Source organism: Anser brachyrhynchus, assembly GCF_964034855.1.
Source record: "Anser brachyrhynchus genome assembly, chromosome: W".
Taxonomy (NCBI): domain Eukaryota; kingdom Metazoa; phylum Chordata; class Aves; order Anseriformes; family Anatidae; genus Anser; species Anser brachyrhynchus.
In genome coordinates, this window is record NC_137704.1 from 24,503,899 (window position 1) to 24,525,461 (window position 21,563).

Consider the following 21,563-nt stretch of genomic DNA (forward strand, 5'->3'; position numbering starts at 1 on the left):
AGGGTCTGATAAGGGACCAGAGGGAAAGCAACCTCTGCTAAAGGCTAGCTATAGGGAAAGAGGGCTGGCATATCCCATGGGGAGCAGGTAACACTGGGGGGGGGTGTCTGCTTGCGACAGGTCCTACAGTCCCTCAGCATCTTTGTCCCAGAATTTGCTGTGGGCTGGAGGAGTGGCAGGGATGCAAGCCAGGACCTGCCAGGCCATGCTGGGGTGCTGTGTGGGTGGCAATCAAGGAACCTGGTCAGCCTGGACAGGCATGTTGTGCCTTTCAGCTGTGTCCCTTGAGATGTGGCCCCATCAGGAGCAGCAGGCATACACGCAGAGGAGATCAGGAGGCGGTGCACACCCTTAGGAAATTCTTGTCCATCATTTGCTGGGGCAGACTAACTTTTTCCAGGGTTGGAAGCTTCTAACTCTGCTGTGGGCCTGATTTCACTGAGAACACTTGGGGCTGGTACAGGGAGAGGGAGGAAGGGAGCTGCGTGCTTGGGGGGGAACAGGTACAGGAGTTACATGTCCTTACCCTGCCAGCTCATGTGTGTAACTGGTTCAGACTTGAACCGCTCTGCTTTTGTCACTGGTATATAGCTCATCCTCTTCCTCCCACAGCTGACAGCATGTTCCCTTTTGCCTGTGATCCACCAAGCTCACGACGATCGTCCCTTTGCCCATCCTCATGCTGTCCCCCTTTCTCTCCCAGAAGGTGGCGGCACAGACAGCAAGCCTGTGGTGCGCTACAGAAAGGACCAGCGTCCCACGACTCTGCCCATCCAGCCCTTTGTTTTCCAGCACCATTTCAGCAAGCCGCCCAAGGCCCGTGCTCTGCACAGCCATTTTTCCTCCAGCTTTTCTCAGCTCTACAGCTTGTCCAGCAACCGGCCTGCCAGCCAGCAGATCTCCTCCAATTCCCAGACCTCTGCTACCTTGGCAGAGCAAGCGGCGGCATCAGGGAGCCAAGCCCACAACACGCTGCTGACCCAGCGCTCAGCGGATGGAGCTGCCTCCCTCAACGATGGCTGCATCAAGAAGACAGCCCCTGAAACAACCCGGCCATCCCCCCTGGGCAGTTATTCTCCCGTGCGATGCAATGTGCCTTTCTTTCAGAGCATGGACTCCTCTTCCTCACCCACCGTGGAGAGAGCTGGAGAGAGCCAGCCTCCCAGGAGCAGGTCCTGCCCCATCTCTGCCAACCTGCTTCCTACCAGGTCTTCCCCTGCTGTCAGTGCCATGCAACCCTCCCAAGTCACCAAAGCTGATGCCCTAAGGCAAAAGGAGAACCCCAAGCTGGTTCCCAAGAAGGAGGCACCATTGGAGCCAAGCCCACTGCTCTCCAAGTACCGACTCCACAGTGGGTCTCTCCTGCCCCTTTCACTGGGTGGTGTGCCCATGAGCCAAGGTGGAGCCCATGCAGATCCCCACTGGAGGAGTGGCAGTGAGACGAGCAGCTCTGGTCCCCTGAGCAGCATGGGAGTACGGCCCCTCAATGGTAGGTACCTATCCACCAGGACGTGCTGGTGGGGAACATCTCCAGCTCCCTGTCTGTGGCTGCCCTCTATAGCACCACTCTTCCCACAGCAACAACCTGAGCCAAAATTGCATCTGGGTGCTGCAGCATCCAGCAACCCTTGTGATCACTGCCTGCAAAACGAAGTCATGTGCTAAGAGCATGTCCCTCCAGTCCTGACTCCTACACAGTGTCTCCTGGGAGGGATGCTGATCTTACAGCTCCCCGTGCTGTCACCCTGAACCTTCTCCTCCTGTGCCTGCAGCCACCAGGCCACTTGGGCTCCTGCCCTGCTGTGCCAGGCTATGGCCTCCACCTCCCCCTGTGTATATGTGCTAACGTCCTGAAATGCTGCTGAACTTAACTAACTTGCTGTCTCTCTTTCTCTGTTCTTCCTCCTTCTCATCCTTCTCTCCCCATTTGCCCTCCATGTCCTCCTGTCTGCTCGCATCCTCTCATCCGGTGCACGCTGCCTGCGGAGTTGTAGCAAACCACCTCTCCCCTCAAGTGCTGAAGTGGCGAGAGTACAGGCAGAGGAACCCCCTGGGCCTGGACCGCGTTTCAGGGCTGCCTGGTTTAGCCAGCAGCCTAGACAGGAGGCAGCAGAAACCCCGTCTGAACCAGGGGAACCCCATCTTTGAGTTCCCCGGCACCCTCAACACCAACAATTTCCACTGCAAGCTGAACGGTGTGCACCACCCTTCTGCTGGGGGGTCTGGGGGTGATCTTGGGGCTCAGGTAGAATGTCCCAGCTACGCTTGGCCTCATCACTGCTCTGCCGGCTCTGAGCAGGAGGGCCGATGCATCTGCTCACAGTGGGGCTGAGGGGTGCAAGAGGAAGGTGAAAATTGCCTTACTGGTTGGTACAACATGTGGAGCCTCCTTTCTTCTCCATGAGCTGAGAACAGTCAGGTCTGGCTCTGGGCCAGATTGAAGGGCCAGCTCAAACCTCAGCAAATGCTCCAGGCCTGTGTCCAGCTTGTAGTTCATGTCTTACACAGAGGTTGTGCCCCTTGGAGACCTCATGTCTGTGTTCCAGTGGCTGCCCATCTGCCCCAGCATCTCTCAGCATGCTAGATGTTGGGCTGTAGCTCAAGACTCCTGGAGAAGTCGCCCCTTGGAAACAGAGCCCATCCCAGGGGCCAGGCAGAAGGCATGCTGTTTATTGCCTATTAATGCCTGTGAGTGACAAGTAGGGATTCTCGGTCTGCTGTTCTTCTGACCCACTTGCATCCCTGCTGGGTCTACCTGCACAGCAGCCCTGAGAATCTGCTGCAGTGAGTTTTTCTTTAGCACCAGCCCATGCAGGTGAACCTCCCACAGCATCTTCCAGTGCCCATGGGTCCTCAGCCAAGCTAGAGCTGGATGTTGGGTGAGCTGCAGGGTTGAACATGTTGCAAACCATTGCTGGTAGAGTAGCAAGCCTATAGCCTTGCTGTCCCAGTCTTGGACAGAGAGATGGGAAGACTCCTGCTGGTGCAGTCTGTTTCTGGGAAAAACAATGTGGGAGAGGCTTTGGGGCTGACCCTTCTCCCTCCTGTCTTGGCCCTGCAGGACAGTCTATGAGGCAACTCCAGCTTACCTACACTGACTTCTTCCCTGACTACTTCTCACTAGCTGAGAAGCCCCCAGCTGAATTCTGCCTCTCCCCGGATGGCAACACAGAGTCCATCTCTATCGACTTACTGCAGAAGAAGGGTGAGCCTGTGTGTCTCTTGTGGCAGTGGAGGAGAATGGGGCATAGCACAGCATAAGGCAAACAGTGCTTCTCTCTCTCACCTCATCTCTGTAGACATAATGGTTTCTTTGCCTGCTCTTCTCTGCTGTAGCATCAAAACTAGACGTTCCCCCTTGACTGCCAGCTGTTTCCACGATATGTTCATGTGTTCTCTGCACCTCGCCACATGCTACAAAGTATATATGAGCTGCTTGTCCCAGGAAATATGATGAGAAAAGGCCTTAAGTCCACAAGAATGTATGAAGAGAGCAGGCAGGTATGGGAGCATGACCCTAAGGCAGGGCATGCTGCCACCCCATCTCAGTATAAAGGATAGACCTCTGAATTTGTGTGGTGTTGCAGGTGTGCTAGCCTGAGTGTGTGATTTAGTTAAAAGGTCTGTTGGGTCCTATATGGTGAAGCCTTTTTAGGGTGGGAGCCTTTTAAGGGTGGGAGAAAGGATTCCAAAGCGGGACAAGATACGACTGTGATAGGACCCATACTAGAGGCAGACTTGGGGACAGGATTCTGGCAGCTGCCTCTGTGTCATGTTGGAGGCAAGTGATGTGCAGAAAGATTCCCGTGCCCTTACCAGTTATGTTTGTGATTCCTAGATGGCAGCCTTCCCCTTTGTTCCACTTCTATTCTTGCATTGTGCTGGAGCAGATGTCAGATTACCCACCACTGGCTTGTTAGTGTCATTACATAGCTTGTCAAATGCATGGTTTCTGCCCTGTCATTGCCTCAGATCCCATTTCTGCTCCCACAGGGGATGGTGCAATGGAGGTGATATTCCATGTCCCTTGGGAATATTTGACAGGATGTCTTATCAGTCACTTATGTCTTCAGCCACTTCTAGAGCTTGTCTTACTGCCAGGCTGATGTGTGAGTGCTGGAACCAGCAGGGATAGATTTGCTGAGGAGTTAGGACAGACTTTGCATGCTTTTGGCAGAGATGAGGCATGAGCTGATTATGTCCCCAGAGAGACTACATGTGCTGACACGGCCTGGAAATATACCTGCCTGATTTCTTCATGAAACATTTGGTCTGGGTCTGTCCTAGAAGCCCCTTGGGCAGCTCTGATTCTCTTTCCCTCTAGGTCTGGTGAAGGCAATCAACACTGCTGTTGACCTGATTGTGGCTCACTTTGGAACCAGCAGGGATCCAGGGGTGAAGGTAAGTCTTGCTTTCAGTATGGCTGCTCAACATCATGAGCAACGTAGAGAGGATGGAGAAAGATTGCCTCTCCATTCTTTTCCAGTTCAAAAACTAAGAGGCATCAAGTAAAGCTAGTAGTACCAAGAACAAAACAAAGAAACCTGATGTTATGTCATGCAGCAGACAGTAAATGTGTGACAGTTCTTGCTGCATGATATTGGGGATGCTAAAAGATTACATGTGTTTAAGGGAAGATTGGAAAAATACAGGGAAGGGAAATTCATTGATGTCTACTACACACAAAGGAATCATGTCCACCTTAGGTAGTCCTAGTTGTAGGCTGGGACAGCATTATTAAATTGAAGTATTATATATTTTTGCTCCGGTTTGACTGTTTCTTATGTACTTGCATGATATACTCTACCTGGTAGAAAATACCAGGCAAGCTGGACCTCTGGTCTGATGCAGTACAATGGCTCTTTTTTCTCATATAGTAGAGAGTTATGTCTCCTTTCTCCATCTATCTCGTGATTGTGCTCTGGCACTGGTGGCAGGGCACAGTGCAGTGCCTTGATGTATGACAGGACTCCATAATGATAAAAAATGTGTTAGTCATTGCCCATCTGGGGCAGGTGGTCTTTCCCTATGGCCTTTACCACATACCCACTGGCTTCAGAGTGCATCTTGATTGCCCATGGCTGTCTTTGGCTTCTGCTCCTCTCACCTCCCATTTCTGGACTAACACAAGCAGAGCAAGCTTGATTGATTGACCCAGACAATGTTTTCAGTCCTGTGATGCTCAGCGTGTTCGTGGTGCCTCCTCTCAAACCTGAATAATATCCTTCAGCTGCAGGGACTCTGGGGCAGCAATGTAACACTGTTTGGAAATGACAACTGCTCCTGGAGTGCCATCCCCAAGGAGAAATTTGACTAGGACAGATTCCAAGCCAATTCAGTCTTATCTCACAGCCCAGGGTAATTTGCCCCTAATTACAATTGTTGCTGAAGCAGAGATTGCTGTGCAGTGTAACTTGAGCTGTTTGGATTTCCACAGCTTTTTGAAAACTTCACTGTGAATTTCCTTCGCTTGCTGTCTTGGTTTGGGAAATAATTGCAACGTTCACCCATTACTTTACTTGCCAGACAATGCTATGGTTTTGATCCAGGGTTTCTTTATGTGTCAGAGTGACAAGGACTGAACATTCACCTGTCAAAAGGCAGCACCGGTACATGATGCTCCCATGCTTGATGGATCTAGCAGGATTATTCCTGACCCAGAAGTTCAGTCTGAGTTCAAAACTTTGTGGACCTAACTGGCCAGTGTAATTCCAGCTCAGCTGGTAAAATCTGTGTCCCGAATACAGCTGCCTTGGACCACCAACATGATGTGTAAGGTCCAGGGATGACCCCTTTGGATTGACCCTTGGCATCTCAAGGACTGCATGCAGCAGAATGTGTCCTTCTCTGCTGATGCTGGGCTCTTACATGCCTCCTCACTTCAGCCTGGGCTCTGCCCAGCCATTTTCCCCTCATCCTGTTTATTTATAGTAATCCCTAGGAATTATAGCTCAGCTTGTCACTGACTTAAGTGTTCCTTAACCCCTCTGTGCTCGAAGTTCCTAGGTCATTTTCTGCTTCCTGCTTCTAAAATAGCAATGTGAAAATCTTCTACGGCAGCAGAAAAAGTCCCATCTCTTTTCTTCTTCCAGCAAGACAGCCTTGGTATACCCGTGAGGAGAACTGGGTATCCCTTCTAACTGGAATATCCTCTTTCCAAGCTGGGATATTCTCTTACCAAGCTGTCGCCTTATCTCAGCCTGGGCCAGACCTTGCAGAGAGCAACCCAGAATTGTTTTATGAGGCAGCAAGGGTGAAGAGGAAGAGCCTGCCTGTTCCAGGAGCTGCTGAGCTTCATCATAGCCTGGGTATTGCCAGCTAGGTGACTGTAGTAAGCAAGTGGGACTGGAATGTTTGCATGTGTTTGTACCATGTAGAGCAATTACCAACCCTCTCCCTGTTGCCTCTTCTCCCTTAGGCCAAACTTGGGAACAGCTCCGTGAGCCCCAATGTGGGACATCTCATCCTGAAATACCTGTGCCCAGCTGTCCGGGACATCCTGAGTGATGGGCTCAAGGCCTACGTCCTAGACATGATCATTGGCCAGAGGAGAAACATCCCCTGGAGCGTGGTGGAGGCATCCACCCAACTAGGTATGGAGGATGTGTGGTGATGCTTGCCGCTCTGTGGTACTGCTGTGCTGTGGCTGGGAGGTGCTGGGGAAGGTCCAAATTCTCCTATAACAGGCCCTAGCAATGAAAAAAAGCCCAGACAAAAACCAAAAACAATTCCCTTTTTCCCCCCTCTGAGTTTCTGGGTTGTTTCTAAACCTTCATCTTTAGCCTTGCACAGCTGCAGGTCTAAGGCAGAGCTCTGATCTATAAGAAAATTTGCACACACAGCTTACTGCTCTCAAGTATGCCCATGTCACCTGCACCCTCTTCTAGTACCAGTCTGCACCCCAGATTGTGGCAGTGGCTACCATCCAGCAGAACCCCTTTCTGAGGTTACAGATGGCAGGTCCACACTGATTTCTGCATCATGAAGAGCTTACAGCCAGGGCTGGGAAGCCTTCTAGCCTGTTTGTGGCAAATCTCCTGCTCTGGGTTTCTCTCTGCGATTGCAAACACCCCAAATTATAACCAACTTCAATGTTATTTTTGCCTGGTGATTCTGAACCGAGGGACATGATTGCCCCTGAATTGTGGGAGGCAGGTCCCTGGGGCACCTTCATGCATTGAAACTCTCCTAAAGTTTTGGAGTGACAGCCTGAGAAAGACTGCAACCCATCTCCTCTGTGGAGTCTAACTGTTGGAATGGAGTAAACTCATCTAGTGGAGGGTCATGTAGGCATGGGAGCTGGACACATTATCATAGTATCATAGAATATCCCGAGTTGGAAGGGACCCATAACGATCATCGAGTCCAACTCCTGGCACCACACAGGTCTACCCAAAAGTTTAGACCATGTGACTAAGTGCACAGTCCAAACGCTTCTTAAAATCAGACAGGCTTGGTGCAGTGACTACTTCACTGGGGAGCCTGTTCCAGTGTGCGACCACCCTCTCAGTGAAGAACCTCTTCCTGATGTCCAGCCTAAACTTCCCCTGCCTCAGCTTGACACCATTCCCGCGGGTCCTATCACTGGTCACTAAAGAGAATAGATCGGTGCCTTCCTCTCCACTCCCTCTTGTGAGGAAGCTGTAGACCGCGATGAGGTCTCCTCTCAGCCTCCTCTTTTCCAGGCTGAACAGGCCAAGTGACCTCAGCCGCTCCTCATACGTCTTCCCCTCTAGTCCCTTCACCATCTTCGTTGCCCTCCTCTGGACACTCTCCAACAGTTTCACGTCCTTTTTGTACTGTGGTGCCCAGAACTGCACACAGTACTCGAGGTGAGGCCGCACCAGCGCAGAGTAGAGTGGGAGGCATGGGAGCTCAGACATCTTCTGGCTTTGCCTGAAGGCTGCTTCCTGTGGTGCTGTTTTGACTTTGCTGACCACAACTAATCCCAGCATTTCACTTCTCTTGACAGGTCTCTCTACCAAGCTGCTGCACAGCCTCTATAGCAAGATCAGCCAGTACACGGAGCTCACCAACCACGACATGAGGTTCAACGCATTCATCTTTGGCCTTCTCAAGTAAGCAGGCTCCCTGGGCTGACTGCATGTCATTGTCCAGGGCTGGCAGAAGGTGCTGCTCCTTGAGTGCAAGCAGGCACAGTTGCCAATGAAAAGACTTAAGAAACCTGGGAAGCAGCTTCCCAGTTGTAGGTGAGAGAAGGAAGAAGCTGAGAGCCTCAGGGAACACCAGAGGGATCAAAACCTACCCCTACTAGGCCAGGACTGAGAAGGGTTGGCTGTAGCCCACTGAAGAACATTGTCAGCTTATCCTGACAAAATGCTAGGTGGGAAGAGTCTGTCTGCCAGGACTCATATAGGGATCAACATAACATGCATATATTACTCCTGAAAATCCCTGTGACACTGCTTCCTAGGGCTGCAGTGAATCCCAGCACATGAGTCTCTGAAAGGGAAATTTCCCTGGTCCAGGACTCAAGGCTGACCCTTCTAGTTTGGATAAAGAGTGTAAACACTATGCTCAGTGTCAAACAGAAAAAGTCAGTGGTGTTCTGTCTCTGCCTGTGACAGGATGAATGCTGTTAGAATGGTACTTCCCTGTTCCTCTGCAGATGTGAGCAAGACCTTTGAGACTGGCAATGGAGTCCCCAAGGTCTCCAAAATTTTTTGGGACCCCTAGGAGAAAACTATGCCCTGCTCTCCCGACCCAGGCTGGCCCAGCTCTCTTCTGCAGGCACAGGATGCCAGCATATTTTGGGCCAAGCTTGATGCAGTGATTTCATGTTTGTAGTTGATTTGCCGCTTCCATGTGAGCACTTCTCAGCAAAGCTAAGCTCTTTATATAGAAGCTAAGTGGTGTGGAAACTTCCTGGGAGCACGGCTGTTAGGGATTACAGTTGCACAATGCCACATTGCAAAGCAAACAGGTTTGCTCCTTCACAGGCTGGGTGGCTGTGATCAGTGCATGCTGATGGGAGTGATGAAGGGGGCAAATTGATTTTTGCTTTTTCTCTTCTTCCCTGCCTGTGTTCCCTTCTTACAGTATCCAGTCCTTGGAGTTCTGGTTCAACCACCTCTACAACCATGAAGGTAAGAGGCTGTGGGCTAGAGAGGACCAAATTCTGCATATTGTGCAGCACAGATCTAACCTCTGGGACATATTTGTCTCTTGGTGGTCTTTCAACCTGTTCTGCTCCCCTTTGCTCTGAGCTGAAGGGCTAGACTGTATTGCACTCCTAGTGCAGATGTTGCTGGATGGCTGCTCAGCTAAAGGAAGGGAGGTGGAAGTCAAAGCTCCATGCAGCTCCCTCCACCTGAGCTGTGGAGAGCCTGCCCACCTGTGTCCTTCCCAGCTGCAGCTGGTAGCCAAGGCTATATCCTACAGTACAAATCCCTCAGTCTACCCTCAGGAGACCAGATCTAACCCTCCTCAAATGTCTGTGTCCCCTGTCCAGTGCCTGAGAGCTTCGTAGAACTGGAAGTGTGAACACTTATCTGAAACCCTTGAGGCACGTGAAATAGAAAGGAAAGCCTTACGGCAAACAAACAGCAGATTTTCCTGGATGTATCTGTTATTTTTCTTTTTAACCAGAAGTGTTTCTGGGGTGTGTAGATAACCTAGCAGCAACAACCAAGCTGCCTGATGCCTAGAAGCTTCATGACTAAGTGCTAAGTGCACAGTGAGGCAGACACCCTCGACCTGCTGGATTCCCTGAGAGTGCTGCTGGCTCAGTGCATGCCCAGCCTAGGGCCCCGTGCACTGCAAGAAGTCCAGCCCAATATCTTCTAGCAGGTTTGGGGGCTGACAGCAGACATTGCTTGGGTCCTTGTGTGCTGTCAGCACTTTGGAGCAGATTGCCTTTGTACTGAGCAGTGTAACAAGAGGAAGCACCCTGTTTTTCTGGAGCAGGACAACCGTTGCAAATCTTCTGTTTCAGTCTGTTTCAAGCCATCATTAAGAACTGAAAGTGTGAGGTGGGGCTGCCAGGTGGCTGAAGGCTAGGCATAGGGTTTGCAGATAAAGTGCAAATCCTGTCTGCGGTGTAAGTTTGTTAACTCACTGCAGACAAATGGGCGCAGAGCCTATGCCAAACTCTGTCCCTGTGAGTGACACCTGAAAACAAAGCTAGCGGCGGGGCAGTGCAGAAGTGGCCAAAGGAAGTGAATGCTGCAGGTAGAAATACTATTCTATTTTCTGTTAGGATCCATGGTGCAGCCCAGACAGATCCCTGGAAAGGCTGCATTCTGCTGTCCCTGACACCTCTCCCTGTAGGGCACTGGTATTGGCCCAGATCTGCAGCTCCTTGTTCATATCCAGGGGGCTGGAAAAGAGAATCTTAATGTGTGCCAACCCTCTCTGATGCTTTTTGTTTGCACCCTGCTCCCATGGCATTTGTGACAGAGGTTGTTCCAGTGGGTAATCTGACAGGCAGGTGGTGGCTGCAGGAAGCAGGATCTGGGCCAGTTTGCCCAGTGTTGAGCCTCACACTGCAGCCACAGCTGTGACCAGAAACCAGTGCTCAACTCCTTTCCCCAGTAGCTTCTTGGTGGCTTGGCAAAGGTGGCAAGGGCCTCTCATCTAACCAATGCCTCTTGCCCTACAGATATCATCCTGGCACACTACCAGCCGGTGGGCTTCTTGTGCCTGTCTCATAGCGTGTGCCAGCCTCTTTTCGAGGAGCTCCTGCTCCTTCTCCAGCCTCTATCCCTGCTGCCCTTCAACCTAGACCTCCTTTTTGAGCACCACCTGATGCAGATGGGCAAAGAGCAGCAGCAGCAAAAGGAGCTGCTGCGTGTGAAGCAGGACCTGCTGCTTTCTGCACACTCCACCCTGCAGCTGATGCGGACGCGGGGCAGCAGTGAGGATCACGATGGCTTCAGCACTGCCCCTGAAGCATGCAAAGTGGGTGGCAGAGATGGTGGTGTGTCACCAGGCCACAGCCCTGAACGAGCTGCAAGTGAGAGGGTCAAGGGAGTGGGGGCCTCCTCTGGAGATGGGGACAGGGAGGAAGAGCGGAGGAAGGTGCGAGAGAGCACGTGTGAGGGGAAGAAAGATAAGCAGGCGGGCTGGTGGTACCAGCTCATGCAGAGCTCTCAGATTTACATCGAGGGCTCGACTGAAGGCTCAAAGCTCATCCGTTATGAAAAGAAGAAGGCCTTGAGTGCTGTCCCCAGGCCAGCTGAAACCCACAGGACACCACCTCCACGTGAAGACGTGGCGGAGGGTGCAGAAGCCTGCCCCATTGTTGAAGGCGTCTTGGAGGAGAAGCCCAAGGCCGCCAGCAGGCCAAGTCCTGGAGCTGTGGAAGAGCCCCTGGAAAAGCCCCAGCAGGTACCAGCCGGTGAAGAGGTCAAGGAGCGGAGCTGGCTCTTCTGGATGGGAAGCCCCCCAGACTCAGTGGTTACAGAGCTGAAGCGCAGCAAGGAGAAGGAGACCGGGACTCAGCAAGGTTTGGGAGCAGCAGCAGCCCCCCAAGAGGAAAGAAGCACCAGTGTATCAGAGAGCAGCCAGCCCATCAAGTGGGGACACTTATTTGGGTCCAGGAAGGTGCAAAAAGAGCCCAGGCAACCTAACAGGTAGGGACATGGGTGGCTTAGGGCTGGAGGGGCTGGTTAAGCTGGAGCCGCAGCAGTGTGGGCGGGAGTCAGGCCAATAGCCTACCTCTGGACTACACTGTGGTGGTACAGCAGAGGTGAATAGGGAGGTCTGTGTGTCTGGAGAATGCTGGGTCCCTTGGAAAGGAAACAGTCTGGGGACTGCAGTGCATGTTGTGCGATTCAGACCTCTAAGGCATGATCTTGCCATGAGAGGTTGCCTTCCCCACCATGACCTGCTTCTCTCTCCTTCTTGCAGGTTGCCCTCCGGCTGGCTGAGCCTGGACAAGTCCATGTTCCAGCTGGTGGCCCAGATGGTTGGGGCAAGCATGTGGCGAGAAGCAGCCCCTGAGCCAGAGCCCCTCTGGACAGAGCCACCTGAAGTGTCACCCGTGCCACGGCCAGCCCGGGGGCTGTGTCCCAACCCTCCCTGGTGAGCAGTGGCATGTGACTGTCCCACAGGGGCTAGGGACATGGTGGGATGGAGTTCACATGGGTCTGACTGTTGTGGCAGGAGGGGTTTCTGCCCCCCTGGTGGTCCCTGGGCTTCAGTGGCGTGAGCATCCTGTGGTGATCTAACTCTTTCTCTCCTTCCTCTGCCCGCAGCGAGGTGAAAGCTCTTTGCCATCACATTGCCACCGAGGCAGGACAGCTGAGCTTCAACAAAGGGGACATCCTGCAGGTCATCTCCAAGGTGGATGGTGACTGGCTGCAGTGCAGCCTCAGCTCCGAGAAGGGACTGGTGCCCATCATGTACATCACCCACCTGGAGAATGAGGACTATTGACGTGGCTGGGAGGCCAAGCACAGTACTGTGGGCTGCTGAGGCTCCTCTGGGGATGCCCACCCTGCCAGAGGAACAGACAGCTTCTTGCTAGTTTCTTACCTTTCTTGCCATTACAGAATACAGTAACCATAGGTGGTTCCTTCTTGCTCTTCCTCATGCAGCTGCTAAAGGCCAAACTGGCCATGGGGCCTTCTGCGAGCTGCACCTCGTATTGTCAGGCATCGCTGTGCATGCAGCCACACCAGGGACCATCTGAGCCCCCTCCACCCCATGCCACCTCCAGCACCTGTAGGTGGTGGGCTTGTACATAGCAGGGATCCAAGCAGTCCCTGCCAGCGCGGCACTGGCTCAGTTTCACACTAGAGGGTGCAGGATGCTGGCCGTCCCCAGCAGGATGCTGGCCGGCCTCCAGCACCCCCGCTGTCATCAGCTATGGGGTGGGAGCACCGTGCACTGCCACGCTGCCTGGCCACAGCTATGGGAGGGGAAGGGGTGCATGTGTGTGCAGAACGAGGGTGTGGGGGGTCATGAGGAAGGCACGTGGATGTTCAGTGTGATGTAGGTCAAGGTTGGGTAGTGCCACCCTGTGCGGAGCTGGGTGCTGCGGGGGTGCCTCCGCGCCCTCCACACTAAGCAGGGAGCCAGTGCCTCGGATGCCCTGGGATGCTTGGTGGAGGGGGGTGGGCGGGGAGGCGAGGGGGTGAGGGCAGGGTCCCTGACAGGGCTAGGGATGGGATGCTATTTGGAGATGGGGGCCATACTCCCGGCAGGGGAGCAGGGGGTTCTCCCAGAGGGAGCAGGGGAGATGGGGTTGGGGTAGGGGGGATGCTCCCCGTGGCATGGGGTTGAGGGCAAGTGTTGTGCACAAGCACAAGGGGCTGCTGGGGGTCCTGGGCTCCTTGGCAGAGGCAATGCCAGCCCACCCCTGCCTTGCCATGTTCTTGGGGTGGGGTGGGGGTCCTTGCCTGCCCACTGGGTGGGGGACAGTGTTAATGAAAGGCCGTGCCAGTATTTGGTGCCTTGGCCGGGTGGATGCTACTCACGGCGTTGTGCCTGGGCTGGCTTCCCCGTGGCGAGGGGCCCTGGTCTTGCAAGGTTACCTCCTGCTTGTACATCGCTTAGTGGATGTCGCACCATATTTAATTTGTATTTCCCCATTAGAACGAGGTGTCTCACCTTTATTTATTTCTTTATTTATGATGCATATTAATAAAAAAGGTGCTGATTAAGGTCCCTTGCTCTGCAGCCTTATGATTTCAGCCTGTCCCTGAGAAGGACCTGGGAGATACCTGTGCTTTGTCCTGCCTCCAGCCATAGCCAGCAGCAGACCTTCAGAGCAAGATAGGTTGTCCCCTGCTATCCTTGGCTCATGGCAGACCATGGGAGAGGGAGGAGATGGTCGCCACCTCGCCAAGAGTGGTAGATCCAGTCCCTGTATCATCCAGAGGTCCTTTCTTCACCCCTCCAAAGAATCCCCAGACCCAAGTTGGATGTGGCTGCCCCTGCCCCTGTTTCCTTTCTCCGCTGTCCTGGGTGAGCCCATATTCTTTTGTCCCTTTCCAGCTCTGGCAATGCCAGAGTGCCTTGTCTTTATTCCCTGTGCATGCTTGCAGGGGCCAAGCAGGCTTCGGACAGCAGTTCACACCAGTTCAGTCTGGGATCTTCTTTGCCAGGGTGCTCAGGCCCAGGGCGTTGTGAGTCAGGTGTCCATAGGTACGGCCAAACTGGAACTTGTAAACTGCAGACAGCGGGAGAAGGTCCTGAGCAGTGCAGAAAGGAGGTGGTGAGGATGGGTTTTGGGGCTGGGGACCCAGGGCCTGGGACAACCTGTCCACGAGGCTGAGTGGCTGTGGGTCACCTCACAGGGAACAGCTCTGGGGCATTTGCACTTTGCATATGTGGGTCTGTCCTCACCCTTGAAGGATGACCCTAAATGATGTTGAAGCTGCCAGGAAGAAACTTGTTTGGGGGTACAGGCAAACCTCAGTTGGGCTCTGCAAGATGTGGCTATTAATGGAGTGCTTAGGGACCCTGCTTGTCCCCTCTCATCCCAGCCCTATCCCTCTCCTTGCAGCCTCACCTGAGATAAAATATTTTTGGGGATCATCATCCTCCATGGAGTAGGGGGATCCTTGTGATTGGAATGCAGATGGCAATGTGCATGGGGCAGTGGCAGCTGCTGCTGTTCCTGTGGCTGGGTGGCCTTGGTGGCTACCTGGCTCACGAGGGTCATCTGCAGGATCCTGGTGGGGATATGGGGGTGTGAGTACTGCCAGGGGTAGGCTGAGCAGGGAGAGGAGCCTCCAGTGCTGCTGTGCCCTGGAGCTGGTCCCAGTCTGGGGAGGGAGACTCAACCAGCCCTCAGCACAGGGAGCTCAGCATCCCCCCGGCATCCCTTTGGCTGGGACATGGTGGCAGAAAGGTGGATGTGGTGGGGTGCTGGTGGTGATGGAGGGAGGGGCAGATGATGTCTGCTGGACTGCAGCTTTATGAGCACCTCCAGAGAAGATGGGAGCAAAGACAGTAATGTCACATGCACAGGTGCTTCCCTGAACCCAAACCCAGTAAACTTCCACTGTAGCAAACAGTGCAGGACCCTTGCTTTGTTACTGCAACAACTGACGTCCTTCTCAGCCTCCTGGTGACAGGCTCCCCATAATGGCCAGCCCCATGTCCCCCTGCCCTCCATGGTGGTGGTGGGGGGGGGGCATGTCCCCCTGCCCACCAGGGACAGCCCTGGACCCACAACGCGATGCACACTCGGTCCTGCCCATCTCATGTCACTGTCCTGCATGGGGTCCTGGGACAGCAGCCATGTCCTCCACTCCTGCTCCTTGTGGGCAGATCCCAGCCATTGCTGGACGATGTTGCTCCTGGCCTCCTTGAAGATCTCAGAGTAAGTCTTGGCAAAGAAGTGCTGGGCTCGGGGGATGAACCCTGGGAGCAGAGCATCCGTCACGTGGGAAGCAAGAGGGAACCCTGCTTCACGGCACAGGGGTCTGCTCTGAAGCAGTGATGGGGCACTGGGGCCCAGCATTAGGTGAGGTAAAGGCATGGGGGTGGGATGGGGGGGGGGGGGGGAATGGAGGATGCAATGGGAGCACAGATGCTTTGTAAGGGCTAAGAGCGGGGAGGGGACAGCAGCACTGGGTGCTGGCACAGGCAGGTCACCACGCCAGGCCAGATGGCCTCTTCCTACCTGTATATCCAGGGATGGCCGTGCAGCTGAGGGGCTGAGCACCTGCCCCCCTGCAAGCTCCCAGCCCTGGGGGCGCAGCACCCCAGCAGGACCTGTGAGTAAGCTGCAGCACCAGCCGGTGGGAGCTTTGGACCAAGGGGCTGTGCAGGGGTGGGGATTTCAGCTCCATATATGGTTTCCTCACACTCAACCTGCAGTGTGCACAGTGATCAGCGTAGCTGCAAGAGCAAAGTGAGGGCAGGTGGGAAGCCACGGGTGACGGTCCCTGGCCACCAGCATGTCCCAGCCCTGTGGCACCACCGTGCTCACCCTGGCTGCTGACAGAGAAATACGCACGCTGGCTCCCCAACCCAGAGCCAGTCTCTCCAACCCCAGAGCCAGTTTCCCTCAAGCTGTTTGGGGTCCCGTAGTGCTGGGGACTGGGGGGCCCCTTGACTGTGCCACTTTGCTCCGGGCTGCTGCTGCCTCCCTGGCACAGCTGTGGCTGTACAGGGTTGCTATGGATGCCCTGTACACAGTGTCCCGAGAGCTGTCGGTTCCCTTCCTTCCCAACACGGGGAGAAAAAAACACCCTTGGGATGGTGGCTGGTGACAGACTGGGCTTTCTGCACTGCTCTCACCCTTTTCTGGGTGCCATGGGTGCAGCAGCTGGTCCTACTGTGGCTTGGCTGTAGGGCTCCTGGCTGGGTCTCCAGATCAGCAGGGCCCTGGGCCACATCAGCCTCTCCCCAAACTCAGGGCATCCCTTTGCCTTCCCAGGAGAAGGAGGGTCTTGCCCAGGAAAGCCGAGGAGGACCATTACACAGCAGGGCTGTGGTGGGAGGAGAGCAGGTCGTTCCCAGGAGAGCCTGAGCATGAGCCCCCAGGGTGCCTGCCCAGCGCTCCAGCCTCTCAGCCCCTTGCGTGTGCAGGCGGCTGTGGCAGCGTGAGCTCCCCGCGCTGCTGAGGGCTCTCAGCAGCCTCTGCCCTGGGTGCTGTTGGTCTCCACTGTGGGAGTATCGCCATGGGGGTCGACAAGCCCCATGGTTGGTGATAACAAGAAGGACCTGGGAGTACTGGTTGATAGTCGGCTGAATATGAGCCAGCAGTGTGCTCAGGTGGCCAAGAAGGCCAACAGCAGCCTGGCTTGTATCAGAAGCAGCGTGGCCACCAGGTCTAGGGAAGTGATTGTCCCCCTGTACTCGGCTCTGGTGAGGCCGTACCTCGAGTACTGTGTTCAGTTTTGGGCCCCTTGCTACAAGAAGGACATGGAGGTGCTCGAGAGAGTCCAGAGAAGGGCAACGAAGCTGGTGAGGGGTCTGGAGAACAAGTCTTACGAGGAGCGGCTGAGGGAGCTGGGCTTGTTCAGCCTGGAGAAGAGGAGGCTCAGGGGCGACCTTATCGCTCTCTATAGGTACCTTAAAGGAGGCTGTAGCGAGGTGGGGGTTGGTCTGTTCTCCCATGTGCCTGGTGACAGGACGAGGGGGAACGGGCTAAAGCTGTGCCAGGGGAGGTTTAGGTTGGCTATTAGGAAGAACTTCTTTACTGAAAGGGTTGTTAGGCATTGGAATAGGCTGCCCAGGGAAGTGGTTGAGTCACCATCCCTGGAGGTCTTTAAGAGACGTTTAGATGTTGAGCTTAGTGATACGGTTTAGTGGAGGACTTGTTAGTGTTAGGTCAGAGGTTGGACTGGGTGATCTTGGAGGTCTCTTCCAACCTAGACGATTCTGTGATTCTGTGATTCTGTGAACATGGGATTCTTAACGATGAGGCTATCAGGAATGTAAAGAGTTTAGAAGGAACAAAGAAGGGTGAGTCAGGAGACGCCTTGCTGTCTCAAACTACTTGTTCTCCAACCGTTAAGCCATGGAAGTTGCTGGGTGTTTGCTGTTGCAGGGCCAAGTTGTTGACCAATGAATAGTTAGTGGAAAAGTACTGCTGTAGAGTGAATGGTATAAGAAGGGAGCCTGTCCTCAATAAAAGGGAGTTGAACCTATTGTCATCATTAAAAGAAGTTGAAGTTATTGATCTCTTAAAGAACCCTGGTGTCCGTATGGTCATTACGCCACACTCTGCAGGTAGAAGTGGCCGGGCTGGAGAAAGTGACCGTCCCTGTCCCTGCCCCTGCCTGTCCTGGAGTCCTCAGGAGCCAGACAAAGCAGTGAGGGAGAGATGAAGATGGGATGAATGTCCCCGGATCAGTGCTGATGGCACTTTCATTGCCTCTTGGTCCTCCACAGCTGTAAGCAGGGCCTCACAGCACATGCTGTGTTGTTGCTCCCCTTCCAATTTCCTCCCTCATTAAGCTCCTGCACGCTTTGTAGCAGACCAGGAGCAGCCCAAGGCCTGGGATGAAACGCTTGAGCCCACAAAGTTGTGTCCTCCAGTATTTTGGCTCAGCCATTTTGTCCTGACCTGGTGCCTGCAACTGTCTTTTGAGACCAAAGCAGCTCACTGGGTTCCCAGCCCCTCTTTGCTTTGCAACCCCATCCCCATCTAGCTCCAGGATTCTGCCTGAGTTTTGCCCAAGCATGCTGCCCTCTCAACTGTGCTGTTGTATCCAAACAACCAATAAAGTGGTCTGGTTTTCAGGGGGCTGCCTGCCCCACTACGGCATCCACCTGGTCATGAGTCCTCCCTTTTGTGTGTGAATGCTCTGTCTGTGTGAATCTTCACAGAGAAACTTGGCCTAGGCTTTTGCAGGGACGATCACCGCCGTCTTCTCCAGCTCTGTGGGTAGGCTGAGATGTCTGTATCTCCTCCTCCTGTCCTTGGGGTCACATTCTGTCATGAATGGGCTGTGACAAACTGTGGGATGTGCTTTTTGTACCCTGGAATGCAGCCATTGTGGGAGGGAGGGACATGCGAGAGGAGCACCTCCTGCCCTCCTGCACTGCCCTTGGTCAGTGGCCTTGGTGGGATTGTTTCTCTCCCATGTTCTCACTCTTCTCTCCCAGCTGCTGTTGTGCAGCAGTTTTTCCCTTTGCTGCAAAGAAGCCTCTTGAGCCAGATGCCATGGTTTCATCCCAGTACTTGCACCTCTTTGCAGGCAGTTGCACAGGTGTGTGTGTGCTGAGTGGTGGTGAGTGGCACTGAGACTCCAGTCCTGCCCTGGCAGTTAATGCAGCACAGCCCTGTGACTGTAGGGCTGAGGCTGTCTCCCTGTCCTTGCACCTCTGCTGGTTGCCCAAGGAGAGAAAGCTGCCAGCTGTCTTGGTAACTGGATCTGGGTTGTGATCTTTTCTCCTTGGGAATGCCACAAGTCTCCTGGATTGATGTGGCACCTCCCAAGTCTGCAAGATGTGCCTTTCTGCATTTGCCGTCCCAAATGGTAAGATGCATCTCCTGCATGTCTTCCGACTCCTGTAGAGCACTCCTCTTCCTGACAGCCAAAATGAACAGCCAAGTGCTGTGCTGTACTTTTATTGAAGTCCTCCCCTGGGAAGTCCCTCACCTGGGAGTTTTCTCCTGTTAAAATCTACCACCATCCACTGACTCAGATCTGCACAAGTAAGTGACTCTTGTGGTCTCTTGGTCTGACTTGTTCTCTAGTTGTAGAGGTATGTCTAAGAATAAAGCAGCACAAGTTATGGTGGGAGGGTTCAGTCTTTGTTGTGCCAGTATTGGGGAATGCTGACATTTGAGAGAGACTTGGAGCAATAGGAAAATCCCTGCTTTATGTGGGACTGACAGGTAACAGGGTGACTCTAGGCACTGCAAGCAGGAAACCCTACAGATATCAGCACATCATCCTCGCCTAACAATTTTGCACAAGAGCCTTACCTACCGCTTGCAACATGCTGCAGGTTACAGAAGCAACCTGACAGCCATGCAGCTCATCCCAAGAGTTAGCCAAGGACCTGAGGCATGGGGAGGCTGATCATTCCCAGGGCATGTGGCTCTGGCACCTGGCCCCAGCAGGGACAGGTCATGGGAAGCCAAGGGCTGAGTTTAAAAAAAAAAAGTTGAGGTCTCAGGGACATTTTCCCCGATTACAGCAATTTGTAGGTCAAGCACATCCTGAGTCAGAGGGGCTATCTTTGCACGCAATGGCTCTCGATGGTGTTTTCTTCCATGAGCTTGTCTAATCTCTTTTGGAAAATACAACAGCCTTAGGATGCACTGTGTACACTGGCAGGGAGTTATCCAGTTTAACCTGACACTGCATAAAGATCCCCTTTCCTTTCTTTATTTCTAAATTGCCAAATTTTGAATGCTCCTCCCTCCCAGTATTATGGAGAAAATCGAATGGCAGCCATTCCCTTTCCCTCCTCTCTGAGTCCCTCATTTTATACAGCTGCCATATCCTGCCTCCATTTTACTTTTTCCTGCAGGAAGAGTTGTGGCTTACTGGTTGCTCCCCATCTGGAAGGCATCCCTGGTGTCTGCTCAGTCATCTTTCTCTGAACATCCCTATTTTCCCATAGCCTTTTGGAAATGGGGGTGCAGGATTGCACATGGTGTTCAAGAAGTAGGTGAACTAAAAAGAGGTGAACCATGGATTTATCTTGTATTGTATTCTCATTTGTCCTGGTATGCATGCGTGTTGTAATGGGCAGTGGGCCATGAGCTGCCTTTGACAGACTTTCTAGTACTTGAGATCTTGTGCTGTCATGGCTCTGAGGAGAACATCTTGCTGTGAAGGTGCAATTGTTTCATGTTTATCTAAGCTGCATTTTATCTGCAGTTCTGTTTGCCAGTCATTGGAGTCTGCTGTGGTTCTGCAGCATTTTGTCACAGCTGGCTTCTGTTTTTAACACCAGGCAGGGTCTGCATCGTCAACAAGCGTGACTCCTTGCCCCCTCTGAGTCTGAGACTCCGCTCCCTGAGAAGAGCAGACCTGTTTCATTTTGGAACCAGTTGCTTCCTCAGGTGAGAACTATCCTCTTGTCCCACCCCAGAGATGAGCTCGGTGACCAGAGGAGGGTAAGAGCTGTCACCCCAGGCAGGATGGTGGTCCCACTACCCCACTGTCCAGTGTTAGCCAGTGGCAACAGGAGATGTGCTTAAGAAAGCACATATGAGCCTGGCCACCCTCCATGAGCCAGCCCCCATGCCCAGGGTGGTAGGAGTTGGGATGTTAGAGGGGCATGCTGCTTATCCCTTGTTGGACCTGTTGTCCATGAATTTCTCGAGTCCCTCTTTGAACCAGCTGAACCTGGCAGCTTCTGCTGTGGCAGGGAGCTGCACAGCTTCATCTCCTCTGAGTAAAGGTTTCTCTTCTGTAGTTGTGAGCTGGTCTCCCACCTGTATGGGGGAGACTCTCCTGCTTCTGGTCTAGCAGGTTTGGGGGAACAGTGCTTCCACATCCATCTTCACCCCAGCCTTCAGGATATTGTAACCCCCCATCATAGATCCCCCTCCCAACTTGGAGAGGAGTACCTGATTACGAACAGTGAATTTGGAGGTCAGTTCCTTCCCTCCATCATTGCCATGATTCTTGCCCTCCTCTGACTGCCCTCCTGGAGCTGTGGGCCCCAGAACAGCATATGGCAATCATGGTGTAGTTGCATCCAGGCTTTATGGCTTTGGGATAACAATGTCTTTTTCTGTCTTTTTCTCAGTATTCTCTCCGATGACACAAAAGGAGGCTGGCAGGAGGCTGTGTGCACGTCTCAGGCACCTGCGTGTGCCTGACTCCACACTGGACACCCCTCCGCACCTCAGCAGCAGCCCCGCTCCGTGTTACACCTCTGAACCTGTGGCCATGCGATGCAGCCTTTTTAAAAGCAGCGTTACCCCTGCCTCTGTCGGGATGTGCTCTGCGAGGCAGAAACCCCTGGAGAGGTTCATCAGCGGCTGCAGCAACAGCACACGCCGTGACGCGTGAAGGCGCTGGGAGCTCTGCTCATGTTTGGCTCTGACTCTAAGATGGGAAGAACCCCACTGACGAATAAACTTTGCGCAGGGCACAGCCATGGGCCCTGAAATGCAAGAGGAAACGTTGGAAATGCCTTTGCAAGTGGCTCGCCCCAGCCTGAAGGAA

General features: G+C 53.6%; 2 protein-coding genes and 1 long non-coding RNA gene across 3 annotated transcripts in view; 1 reads left to right on the forward strand and 2 right to left on the reverse strand.

Annotated features, from left to right (window-relative positions):
• LOC308184715 (AP-4 complex accessory subunit RUSC2-like) overlaps positions 1-13,616 on the forward strand; it is a 46,688-nt gene extending 33,072 nt beyond the window's left edge. The window contains exons 4-12 of the mRNA XM_080572075.1: positions 707-1,489; positions 3,062-3,205; positions 4,325-4,401; positions 6,419-6,593; positions 7,973-8,078; positions 9,061-9,107; positions 10,622-11,594; positions 11,872-12,045; positions 12,219-13,616. Coding sequence (XP_080428201.1) covers positions 707-1,489; positions 3,062-3,205; positions 4,325-4,401; positions 6,419-6,593; positions 7,973-8,078; positions 9,061-9,107; positions 10,622-11,594; positions 11,872-12,045; positions 12,219-12,399 — 2,660 coding nt within the window. The 3' untranslated portion in view covers positions 12,400-13,616. The remainder of the gene's footprint in view (positions 1-706; positions 1,490-3,061; positions 3,206-4,324; positions 4,402-6,418; positions 6,594-7,972; positions 8,079-9,060; positions 9,108-10,621; positions 11,595-11,871; positions 12,046-12,218) is intronic.
• Positions 1-21,563, reverse strand: part of LOC308184893 — a 470,974-nt gene that overhangs the window by 352,096 nt on the left and 97,315 nt on the right. The window lies entirely within an intron of this gene.
• The window catches only part of LOC308184797 (uncharacterized protein), a 383,809-nt gene that overhangs the window by 82,247 nt on the left and 279,999 nt on the right, over positions 1-21,563 (reverse strand). The gene's annotated exons all lie outside the window — the stretch shown is intronic.